The sequence below is a fragment of the Furipterus horrens genome, unplaced genomic scaffold, assembly GCF_987537825.1.
Source record: "Furipterus horrens unplaced genomic scaffold, mFurHor1.1.pri manual_scaffold_8, whole genome shotgun sequence".
NCBI classification, from domain to species: Eukaryota; Metazoa; Chordata; class Mammalia; order Chiroptera; family Furipteridae; genus Furipterus; species Furipterus horrens.
Genome location: NW_028327178.1, coordinates 110,804,319 through 110,816,837, shown reverse-complemented (window position 1 = coordinate 110,816,837; position 12,519 = coordinate 110,804,319). Strand labels below are relative to the sequence as shown.

At 62.5% G+C, this 12,519-nt stretch overlaps 1 protein-coding gene across 1 annotated transcript; it reads left to right on the top strand.

Annotated features, from left to right (window-relative positions):
• The first annotated feature begins 3,061 nt into the window (after nt 1-3,061).
• Nucleotides 3,062-10,955, top strand: STMN3 (stathmin 3). The gene is made up of 5 exons (XM_090286666.1): nt 3,062-3,189; nt 8,716-8,811; nt 8,988-9,163; nt 10,347-10,538; nt 10,822-10,955. Exons 1-5 carry the CDS (start codon nt 3,171-3,173, stop codon nt 10,879-10,881), a joined length of 543 nt encoding a protein of 180 aa, XP_090142792.1. The 5' UTR covers nt 3,062-3,170; the 3' UTR covers nt 10,882-10,955.
• Nucleotides 10,956-12,519: the final 1,564 nt, after the last annotated feature.

Below are 12,519 nucleotides of genomic sequence, written 5' to 3'. Positions count from 1 at the left end.
TCTAATCTGGGGGGCAAATCCGTGTGGCCCCCCGCAAGTCACTCAACGTCTCTAGGTCTCGGTTCCGCGCGGACGCCGGGACTCACAGGTCATTTCCCTAAGCACTGAGTGCAGCGCTAGCTGCAGAGCCCGGCCACCGGGAACCACCGCCAAGAGACCGGGTCTGCAAATCGCGGCGCCCGGAGCCCACGAGCGCGGGACAACTACCGGCCCCAGAATGCATCGCGGCCAAATCACCTACGTGTGGGCCTGAGGCTGGCGCGGGGCCTGCCGGGAGCTGTAGTTTCGGACGCCGCTGCCTGGGTAAAAGTACCAGTTCCAGGATCTCCGCGACTCTCTGCCCACTTGTCTCCGCGGGAAGACTTTCACGACCGGTGGTTCCAGGAACTGACCCCCAGTTCGCCCGAGGCACCAGCAGCGCGCCCTCCGCCGTCAGCCACTTCGGACTTCGCGGGCTGAGGCGCGCAGTCGTCACTTAAAACGTCACTTCTGCTCCCAATTCCGGTCCTCTGCGCGGTGCTCCGAGCGGAAACAGTTCTCCAGCCGAGGGTTCCGCTGCCCGCGCGCTGGGTTCCGGCCCGCCAACTCCTTTCTTTGGCCCCGAGTCCCGGGTCCAGGACTTCCTCGCCCGCGGGCAGAAATCTGGGGTCCCGCCCGTTATTCCCACCGTGGTCCTCATTCCACTACCCCTCGTGGGCCAATTCACTTCGGTTGTCTGCACACCCAGAGCTCGTCTTATTTAGTTACTTTTAAATCCTCAACTGAGGATTTAAAAAATTTGATTTTAGAGAGAGAAGAAGGGAAGGAGAGAGAGAAAAACATCAGTGGCTCATGACCAGGGATCAGACCAGGGATTGAAACCCCCAACCCTTGGTGCCTCGACAGGGATCAGACCAGGGATTGAACCCACAAACTCTTCGTGCCCCAGATGACCCTCCAACCAAGCCTGGAGGGCCCAGCACTCTTTTTAAAACTTGAGGCTAAGCCAATCACTCTCCTTAAAATCCACAAACGGCTTCCCCTTGCCATGACCCGGCTCCTAGGAGCCTCACCACCTCCTCTCTTCACTGCCTCCTGGGTCCAGCCACTCTTCAGTTCAATGTCCCCCGCTGGTCAGGATGGGGCTGCTCCGAATCCCCGGCATCTAGCACCAGCTGGCAGTCAATAGGGCGTCCCAGAGGATGCACACCCCTGCAGGGTCAGAGATCCTGGTCCGGGCGCCCCTGGCATGCCCCAAAGACACCAGGAAGAAACCGACACTGCAGTGAGGGCCACAGGCAGCTGGCAACGCTGAGTCCAGACATTCTCATGGGCTCCTTGAATGCCCCATGTTTTCCCGCTGATGCGTGTCCATGAGATCATGCTTGGGAAGCCCATGACCCCCACTGGCATCACCCCCACTGACCTGTTCTTGTGAGGGGACTGGAGAATGTCTGTCTACCTTGGCCTCTGAGTAGGGAGCTTGGAGATGAGGAGGCCTGGCCACATGCTTGCTGAAGGCTCACCAGCCATGGGCTATAGAACCATCTGTGCAGGCTCTGGTGTTTGTCCTAACAACCTCTGAGAGAAGTTCTTTTATTGTCCCCACTTTACAGGTGAGGAAAGAGAGCACAGATGCTTAATAGGTTGCCCAAAGCCAGCAGCTAGCAGGTGTCAGAGCCAGGAAGCGCCCTCTTCACCTCCACACCCTCCAGCTTCTAAGAGCACCAGCGTTCCTCCCCCCAGAAGCTCAAGAAAGGGAAGGCCAGGACCCAGAGACTTGGCCACCTTCTGGGCCAGAACCGATGAGGACCCCAAGCCCCTGAGCCGATGCATGAGCTGTCTGGTCACATGTCAGGCACGGGAACTCCCCAGCCTCCTATAGATTATAACTTGTAACTGCCATCGCACTGCACCTAACCCTGAGCAGTGAGAGGAAAGGGGAACTGAGGCTGGCCAGAGCTGGGCCTGCTCATCAGCACAGGGATCTTGATCAGTCAACACATTTGAACGGCACGTCTGGTCAGGCAGGCTTTGTGGAACTCCCACAGTGGACCAGATGCAATGTGGCTCACAGGACAGATGTTCACCAGTCACAGGCTTGCTGTGTATGTACATCAGGGTGTGTTTATACACACACCTGCTGGGCCTCATCCTGACTGACTCTGATCCTTAGGTTTGTCCTTGTCTTTCGCCTCTCTGGCCTCACCTCACCTCTCTGCTGGTTCCCAAGGTTCCCCAGAGTTTTATTCCTGGCCCTGAGACTTAATTGCTTGTGGAGTCAACACTGTGTTCAGCCTCGGGGGCTCTGTCCCTTAATGGGGACAAACAGTTCATCTGTCTGACTATCCCCAAAGTGAGGCGAGGTGGTCACTGCAGAAAGCGGTCCACCATCTCTGTCTGGCAGGATCTCCCTTTGTGGGAATCAACCTGAACCCCGAGCCCAGAGGAGGGGGAAGCAGAACACCCACACCCTCACCAAGTATGCACATCTGTCCTGTCGTCTGGGAGCTGGAGGCCCAGGGCGCTCAGAAACCCCCTCAGTCCCGCGGTGAGTGGCTGTCAGAGCCATTCGGAACCCTCCTCTAGCTTGCTTCAAAGCCCTTGTCCTAGGCCCTCGGTGACCCTCTCGCTGACCCTCTTCTCTGCCTCAGAAGCTGTTCATCCTCTGGGGTGCCTCTGGGCAGTCTTCCACACCAGCCCCCACCGCACGACCGGGACAAGCTTTCCCTTCGGCACAGACCTGGGCGCACAGAGGTGCCCTCCAACCTCCATCGGCCTCAGAGGAGAGCTCTCTAACCTCACCCCCCTGCTGGGTCCCCCCTGGGGAACCGGGCGCCTCCACACACCCGCCCCCTCCAGCCTGCACAAAGCCGGGCTGGAGGCGCAGCTGGTCGGTCCCCGCGGTGAGCAGCGGGAGGATGGGCGTCTGGCTGCAGCGCTCCACCCCAGTCCCGGGCTGGGCTCCGCTCCCTCCTCCCGCCCCGCCCCGCCCCTGCACCGCGCTCGCTCTGACGCCTGCAGCCCCTGCCACCGCCAGGCTCGCTCGCGCCCCCCTCCCGCGCCGCGCCGCGCCGCCTCCCTCCCTCGCTCGCCCCCTCCCGTCCCCGGCACTGCAGCATTCGCCGACTGCAGCTCCAGCCGCCGCCCGCGCCTCTCCGGCCTCCGCAGCCCCCGCCGCCGCCAGCACCATGGCCAGCGCCGTGTCCGGTAGGCGCGCTAGCCGCGGGCCCCCTCAAACCACGGCGGGTCTCAGCAAAAGCCATTGTCTGGCCTCGCCTAGCGCTGGGGCCGGTGGCGAACTCCGCTTTCCCATCTTGGACCCGCGCACCGCAAGGACGCAGGGCGCGGCCGGGCCACACCGGCAGGAGCCGCGGCTCAAGGCCGCCGGGTCGGAGCGACCCCGTGCCCCTTTGGGGTTGCGACGCGGGCCTGGCAGGCGTCGGTCGGGCAGGGCGGCGCCCGGGGGAGCGGCCTGGGTGGGGGCGTCGGGCACGGGGGCGCCGCGGTGCCGGGCCTGGCTCCACTGCGGCAGGTGGCTCCCAGGATGCGGGGACAGCCCGTGCTCCCGGCGAGCTCGCCTGCTGGGTCGGTAGAGCCCCCTGAGGCGCCTGGGGACCGCAGACTCTGGTCGGACCGCGCCTTCAGAAAAGGGGAGGGAGAGGGTAGAGGGTGGGACCCTTTGTGGGAACCCCGAGCCAGGGCCGGTGGGGCTGGGCACCCCCTGCGTCTATGGAGCGCCCGGGAAGGCTGGAGAGGGCGCTGGGAGACAGTGGGGAGGGGACCGGAGCTGGGACCCAGCGGAGCGACGCTCTACCTCGCGTCCCTGCACCCTCCCCCGACCTCTGCGAGCTCGGGGACCACCCTCTGCGACACGGTGCCACCCGCTCCGGTCGAAAAAGCCACCGCCCTTTGCGCAGCAGGGTTTAGATGGGGGAGGGGCTGCTGCCATTTCCAAGCCTTCCCAGGATGTGGGGAGGTCTGCGCCTCCTTCCTCCACCCCGCCTCCCAAGCTGCGCACCCCCCGCCCTCCTGGCCCACGCCCTGCGCGGAGCTCTGGTCGAAGAACGGGCACCCGGGGCGGGGGCGTAGGGTGGTGGTCTTTGGGCACATTTAGGACGCAGAGGAGCTAGGAAGGTGGTCTTGCTCTCCCCAGGAGCGGTCTCTCCGTCCAGCCGCCCCAAGACCACCTTCATCTTTGCACTCGGCCCCCCACTTCCACCCCGTCTCCCCCTCGGAGTAGGAACCGCGTTCCTGCCCACCCCTCCCTTCGCCCTGGGGGCAGGTCGCCGCGGTCCCCTCTCTTTAGCCAACCTGAATCTCTCTAGAGCTCCGCCCACCCACGTGTGCTGCGCCCCTCAGGGCTTGCGGGTTCTAGGTCCCCGGTGATTCCTGCACCTGTTGGGGGGGGCACGTGCGTTTCTGACCACACTCCTCCCGCATCGTCCGGTCCATCTGGGCTTCGACCTCTGGCTGAGTTTTACAGAGATATTGGGACCAGCTTAGGGAGAAAGAGCTTTCTCCTGCGGCAGAGGGCCTCTCTTTTATGTGGCCAGAGTACCGCCCCATCCCACAGCGAGGAGGAGCTTCGGGTTCCTGTCACACCAGCTGCGCCTGAGCTGCAGGACAGGCACTTGTGGGAAGCACTTGTCAGCCTTTCCTCTCCCTCGGCCCTATGAGTGAAAACAGGCCCTGCTCCTGCCACCTGACACACAAGCAGACTCACATTAGGGAAGGATACAGCCAAAACCTCTCCTTTGTTGTCCCTCGGAGCTGAGCACAGCCACTCTCTGACTGCAGAGCCCCTGACACCAGCCCTTTCTTCTTGGGGTGCCGCTGACCCTGCTCGGCCCCCGTTTTTTCTGGGTTGTCCGAGTTCCCTTTGGTGTGCACAGGGAAACCATGGGTGCAGTGGGTTCCATTTGTTCAGCGCGCGTGACCTCCGCCCCAAAGATGAGCTGCAGTGCCGGCTGGGGAACAGACCCCTGGCCAGTGTCACCGGGGTCCAGGCCCTTCCCGTTCTGCCATCAATACCGCCTCCCCGGAGTGCGGCCACAGGTGCACAGGCCTGCTCGGCCTGACAGCTTCTTCATCCATTGGCGCTGCACAGCTCGGTCTCCTGGCCCGGCCGTGGCTACGTGAGGCTGCTGGCGAATGTGGCCAGTGTGGGTCACGTGCACGTCCAGCCAGGGCTGCTCTGTCGAAGACATCCCTGGTTTGAGCAGCAGCTGGCCTCCTGCAGCCGTGGCTGCCTGTCTGCTCATGCTCATTGGTGGCCAGGGTGAAGCGTCATCATTCACTGCGGCCTTGGAGCCACCGCAAGATTGATTGACTGTAGCTTCCTCGTCCTGTGCAGGGAAAGCTCCCAGCACCTTCCCTTGAGGGTCCTGGGAGGCTGAGCTCTTGCACCTCCTTGGGAAGACGCGGCCACCCCTCCGTGTCCTTCGCAGGCTGGTGGCTCTCACGCTTTCAGAGGCGCTTGCTCCTTCCATGCCTCAGGCAGTCCTGTCAGCCGCGAGGCCTTGCATCCGCTACCGAACTCAGGGCCCGAGTTTCCCCGTCTGGATGGGGTGATAGTGGTGCTGCTCCCCAGGCTTGTTCTGAAGCTTGAATGGGATATTTCAGGACAGCTGCTTGGCCCGAGCGCCTGGTCCAGGCCAAGCAGTGTGACTTGTGGCCACGTCACCCAGTGTCCTGCCCTGAGAAGGGCGAATTGTGGAACAAGCACCCCCGGCTGGGCCCCCGGCACTCTGACATGAGGGACAGGGCAGCCTGGGTGGCAGCAAGCTGCTCCCATTGGGGAGCAGTTAACAGCAGCTCCCAGCACCCTTCTAGGGGTGAGTGAGCATCTGTGGGTCCCCCACCTTCCCAGTTCTGGGCAGAGCACCGTCCCCATGAGGCTCCCAAGAGGAAAGTGCCATCAGGGGCCTGGGCTTGTGGCCAGGTTCCCATCCTGGCATGCTGTGTGACTTTGGGTGGGCCACTTGCCCTCTCTGTACAAGTGATGCTGACAAGGGTGTCTGCCTGGGCTGATTGGTCTTGAGGGTCAGTTGGAAGGATGGAAGGGATGCACCCACGATACGGGCACTGGTGCTATTGTTATCATGTGGCTCTAGGCTCATCTGGTGTCGTCTTCTACCTCTCGCTCCTCTAGAATCTAATCATCCAAAGCCCGATATGCATTTTTGCATATTTCACATTTACTATGAAGAGGAAGAGGGAGATGAAACCAATCCAGGTCATGGCAGAGATTGGCTTCTAACGACTCCCTGGAGCCAGGGGTGGGGAAGGAAGAGAAGGGTGCTGGTGAAGGGGAGGAAAGCAGGGTGTGCCCTGAGGCCCTGGAGGGGCTTCCTGGCCTGAGCGGGGTCTGTGGAGAGGTGGCCAGGGTGGGCTTGGGGCTCCATCTCTTCCCTCAACAATGAGACATGACCTTCAAGCTCCTCAGCTCTGAAGATACAGGCGTAGCCTCCTGTCTTGCGTGAGGCTGGGCCTGGCCTTGTTCCCCAGCCTCCCACCTGCCGGCCGGTGTCCTCGGACATGCGGCTGGACTCCAGGGCGGGCCCCGCCGGGCTTCATGAGGACCAGTCTTCCGGAAAGGACTGGGAGAAACTAGCCTGCAGAATCTCCGTGGCTGTCATATACTGAGCTGTGTCCCTGTTTGCAGTGGTAGGACACAGTGCCCCACTTTCCAGGTGGACACTTGTCCCCTGGTCCCAGCTGTGACCTGTGAGCTCTGACCTCAGTCTCCAGCCCCTGGTCCCTGCCCTCTCTCTCCTGAGCATGCAGAGCTCACGCCTGCACACACTCCCCATCCTGCTCCCTGAATCTCTGCCAACCTTCCCCCATGCTGAGGTGGCAGAGACCTGGAAGGAAGCCCTCCCCCACCCCGGCGTTTGTCCATAAGCTTGCTCCTCCCCTGTAATGAATCTGCAGCTCGTTTCCCTGGGAAAATTTCAGGTCCCAGGCAGAGAGGAGCTGGAGCAGCTGTGAAGCCCCAGGGTCCTGGCCTGTAAGGGAGCCCCATTCAGAGGTTCTGAAACATCAGGATGGGGGGCTATGTTTGTGGTCCAGGTGGCAGGTGCTGGCAGGGTTAGACAGAGCCCACTCCCTGCTGGCCTCTCCCAGCACCCAGGGATGCCCGCTGACCCAGACCCCGCCCATGCCCCTCCCACCTTCCTTCTGAGGGCAGGGTTGGCTGCATCCCCAGCCTGGCCTGGTGAGCGGGCCCTGCCTGGTCTTACAGCCTCTGGCCCCCAGCACAAGCCCAGTGCCATAAGTTTCTGCCTCCTTCTTGAAACTCACTTTTAACAGCAATAGGTTCTGCCTGTAAGCAAATAAAATTTGCAAGTCAGACCAAAATCCCCTTTGAACCCTACCTCCCCCACCTGTTCAACTTCCTGGAACCAATGAGTTAAATGTGCTTTTGCCCTGCACCTTCCAAGCCCCCCAAAGCCTCCTCCTGCTGCTTGTCCAGGGGGTCTTCATGCTCCCTCACAGCCTCTCGGGGTCTCTTCAGAAGAAGCCAGGCCATCAGATACCTCACGCTCTGTGCTGGCCACAGAGGACCCTGCCCCCAGGGCCCGATCACTTCTGTTCTGAGCCCTGTTTCTACGCCAATGCTCTTCTCAATTCCACATTAGCTCAGTTTCAAAACACCCTCTGTGAAATCTGATCACAAAGCCTCTTGTCCATCTAAACACTCATCCACATTCTTGTGTCCCTGTGGAAGAACGCTGTAGGTGACTTGGCATGCTTTTTCCTTCATGGAAGCCAGATTGCATGTCCCTGGAGTGTGTCTGGTGGCACAGGGGCCTCTGAGCCTCTTAGACTGTGGGACTCGCTGCAGTGGTGGAAAGAACACAGAACACCTGGGGTTGAGCTCGGGGAGCTTTGGGCAAGTTCCCCCAGCCTCCTGGGCCTGGTGTCATTGTGGTGGAGTTGGGGGGGGGGGTGACAGCATTGGGCTTGCAGGGTCGTTGAGCCCTGTTTTGAGGCCTGACTTTCTGTGAATATGTCACAAATAGCTGTTATTTCCTACCCTAAAGAGGGCAGTTCCTTTTCCCAAATAGGGTGCAGGGCCTCAGAGCCGGGCTCATCTCCTTTTCTGTGGGGGTCCTGAGTGCACCCGCTGTGGCTCTGGCTCTGCCCGCCGGAGGGCGGTCTGTGGTGCTGAATGGACAGCTCCCTTCCCTTGGGCTGCGGATCGGCCCTGAGTGTGTCTGGTGAGGGCTGGTTTCATGAGGTGAGGGCACTACTATCAGGGTAAATGGGGTGGCAGTAGGGGGTCTGAGGGCTTCGCCCAGGTGTGCAGCCCAAGACAGCGCTGTCCAGTCCTGAGGGGTTAATGTTGTCTACCCCGGGGGGCGAACTCTCAGAGGGGACACAGAGGGAGAGTACGGAAGACACAGTGACAAGAAATCACAGAGACAGGAAGATATGCAGATAGTGACAGGTAGCCAGGGACACGGAGGGATGAACAGAGACAGACAGTGAGGGAGAGACCACGGGAAGCTCAGAAGGGAGACGGCGATGCAGAGGAGTCAGACAGACAGACAGACCAAGGGGCTGAGAGACAGGAGCAGCCCGGGGGCCCACAGACTCAATGTCAGGAGGACGGGGCGGTGGGGGAGACCCAAGAGTCTGAGATGTGGAGCGGCGGGAACACTCCCAGGGAGACACATCGGGGAGGGGAGGGATGGTCGCTCACACCCACCCACCCACCTGCCCCCACAGCCTACAAGGAGAAGATGAAGGAGCTGTCAGTGCTGTCGCTCATCTGCTCCTGCTTCTACTCACAGCCGCACCCCAACACCATCTACCAGTATGGCGGTGAGCGTGCCCGCGCCCCCTCCCATGGCCTTTGATGCCCTGGCTCGGCTGGCTTGGGGGAGAGGGGCTGGTACAGGGGCTCAGGCCTTGATTTGGCTGTGTGCTGGGAACTGGCCCCTCCGCCTGTCCCCTCCTCGGCTGGCCCTCCTGAAGCGCTGTCTGCCCTTGCCCTGCAGACATGGAGGTGAAGCAGCTGGACAAGAGGGCCTCTGGCCAGAGCTTCGAGGTCATCCTCAAGTCCCCTTCCGACCTGTCACCAGAGAGCCCTGTGCTCTCCTCTCCCCCCAAGAGGAAGGACACCTCCCTAGAGGAGTTGCAGAAGCGTCTGGAGGCAGCTGAGGAGCGAAGGAAGGTGAGGGCCCCCCTCTGTCCTGATGCAGGTAGCCAGGACATCTTCCTGACCATGGACATTGTCCCTAAGGTGCAGAGTGCTCCCTCCTTGGTCATGGGCCTGGGATGCGGAGTCTCATGGTTTTCTGGACCTCGTCCTGAGAGAGCAGAATGCAACAGGGAGGAGAGAAGATCCCCAATGGCAGCCAGCTGGGGAAGGGGGGGGGGGCTTGGCCACGGCCAGGCGGGGCTCAGATGGTGGTCCAGGGACATGAATCTGGATGGGCATCCTTTTCCTGGGCAAGGGAGTGAGGAGGAAAGGCCTCATGTGTGGGGCTGCAAACCTGGATCTGCTGGGAGCCCCAAAGGCCCCTGGGAAAAGTCGGGGGCCTCAGGTCCCTTGTCACCTCATGCCAACCACTCTGAAAAACACACAGAAGAGTGGGTGCCCTCAGGAACACGTCCTGGTGCAGAAGCCCATAGGACAGGGGAGTGGCTCCATCTCCCACGCCGCAGGTCCCAGGGAGACCCGGGGCCCGGCTTCCCCAAGTGAACCAGTAGTGGCTGACATTCTGAAGGAAGCGGAGGGCGCGAATTACCCCTGGGAGCCTCAGACTCTCTTTGGGGGGTCACCAGGCAGCCCCTCCTGCAGCAGGGCCCAGACCCTGTGACTCCAGCAGCCCCAGGCTCCTTGCGTCAACTCGTCCCCTCCCCAACACCCTGTGGAGCCGCACCTTAGACAAGAAGGCCCAGTGACAGCCCACGCATTTAGATTCCCTTTGCTTCTCCGACATTCCCCGAGTGCGTGGCGGGGCTTGGAGAGCACAGAGGGACCGAGGCTGCCACGCCCCGGGCGCCCTCCGCCTAGCAGGGAGTGGGCAGCTCTGCGGTGGGGACAGACCGACAGGGTGAGGGGCTGATGGGCCTCCCGGCACGCAGAGCTTTCAGTGCTCACGCCCGGGACGTCAGGGAAACCGGGCCGAGGAGGTCACGCTCGCCCGCGCAGCAGACAGCAGACGCGAGCTCCGCGAGGGTCTGTGTCCGGAGGGAAGTAGGGCAGGGCGATGGGCACCGGGCGGGCCGGACGTCAGCGCGCGAGGCCAGGCAGAGGGGGGCCCGGGGGGCGGGGATCGGGCCTGGGGGCGCGGGGGGCGGGCCCGGGCCGCTGCTCACACGCCCCCCCCCCGCCCCCCGCGGCCGCGCAGACGCAGGAGGCGCAGGTGCTGAAGCAGCTGGCGGAGCGGCGCGAGCACGAGCGCGAGGTGCTGCACAAGGCGCTGGAGGAGAACAACAACTTCAGCCGCCTGGCGGAGGAGAAGCTCAACTACAAGATGGAGCTCAGCAAGGAGATCCGCGAGGCGCACCTGGCGGCGCTGCGCGAGCGGCTGCGCGAGAAGGTGCGCGCCCAGGCGGGGCGGGGGTGCGGCAGGACATTTAGTGGGCGCCTCCAGCGGGGCCCGAACGGAGCGTACGGGACACAGGCGTCACCTCCGAAGTGCTCTGAGGACGGGCATCCGGTGGGAGCTAGGAGCTGCTTTGGGTTGGGGGGCCAGGAAGTGCCCCAGGAGCCCCTTCCTTTGGCGGGTTCCTTCCCCCTGCACCACCAACGCCCCCGCCGCGGGGTCCCCGCTTGGGGCCAGCCCAGGGTGAGGACCCCGCCCACCCGCTTCGTCCCCGCAGGAGCTGCACGCGGCCGAGGTGCGCAGGAACAAGGAGCAGCGAGAGGAGATGTCCGGCTAAGGGGCTCTGGACACCGCGGCGCCTGGATCCTGAGCCGAGACGAGAACACGTTCGGGTTTTGGTTTTGTTTTGTTCGACTCTGTCTAGATGCGACTTTTGTTCCCCTTCCCCCTCCCCACACTCCCAGCTTCACGCTTCTCCTTCCGCACTCTGAGCTGTCCAGCCCTGTGGCAGTCGCTGACCACAGGCTCACCCTGGAGGGGCCACAGGGCGTGGCCACAGGGTCCCTCAGTTCAGGCCTCAGGTCGGGTGGTGGCTGGGTCCCCTGTTGGCAGCCCTCTTAGTGGATGTGATGGTGACCTCAGTCAAGCCAGTGGTGGTGGCAGGAACACGTGGGCCCTTGTGCTGGGTTGTCCTGTGAGCACCTTGCCACTTAGACATCCGAGCACAGGCACCACCACCCGCACGTCCTCGGTGCGGCACGGGGAGGAGGACGAAAGAATTGGGCCAGGGTAGACTTCTGGGCAGTGGGGGTCTGGGCGCGTGTGTGCCGGGGAGCTTGGTGGAACTGGTGGGGTGGAGGCTGCAGCACCCTTTAGTGTGGCCGCACAGGGCTCTTCTGAGACTGCCTGGCCTGCGATGGACACCCTGGGCTGGCCTGGGAGCCTGTGGTCATTGCCTGTGGCTGGAGTGGGGGCTGCGTGGGATGCAGCCAGGCCTGAGTCTCCAAGGGAGTGAACATTCTCCACCAGGAACCCAAGTGTTGTGGGCAGCATGACACCCGCTGCGGGCCCCTCCTTCTGAAGCGCCCTCCTTCTGAGCGCCTCTAGCTGAGCACCTGTGGGGGAAGCCCAGCGGCTGCCATTCCTCCTTGCCTCCCCAGAGCTTTGCAAACCTGTTCTTAGAGCCCTGTGGCCTCTTGGCCCCTTCCAGGTGCCGCCCACAATGCTCCTGGCCAGGGGGTGGGGATGGGGCTTTAAAGCTAGACTCCTGCCAGGTGTGGCCAGGTGTGAGCGGCAGCCACAGCTGCTGCTCAGGAAACCCGGAGTAGACGGCAGGGGGCAGGGTTCCAAAGCCACCTCTCTACCTGGTCCACCCTTGGCATTCCAGGCTGGAGGCCCCTCTGGCCAGCCTGCAGATTGGATGCCTGGCTCTAGGCCTCTCCTGCCAAAACCCTGCTGGCCTGGGTTCCTTCCCCTCCCTTAGCCTGTGAAGACCGCCACCTGTCTGGACATGTGGGTTGTCTAGTCTTTGACCCAGTGCAGTATCTTTCTCTTCTCCACGGCAGTCCCACCCACCGCTGGGTTCTGGCGGCAGGGTCCCTGCTGACCGTCCTCTTGGCGGAAAGCAGGAGGGGACAGACTACAAGTCCTTGCAGGACCCAGAGACAGCGTCCCAGAACCCTGGTGGTTGCAGCCTCCAGTGCCCTAGCTTCCATCCTGCAGAAACCAACGAGGGCCCAGCCAGGGAGCGGGGCTAGGGGGAAGTAGAGACCCACGCCCCCTCCCTCACCCCACCAAGACAGCCTCCAGAAGGAGTGGTGCACCTGCGGCTTTGCTGGGACTCAGCGGGTCGTGGAGAGGGAGCTGGGGGCGGGGTTTGTTTTAGCCGCGGCAGCTCTCATCGCGGAAGCCTAGTGTAAATGCACCCATCTCCCCTTGTAGTGGAAGTGATCCTAAAACGAAGTCAAATGAACAA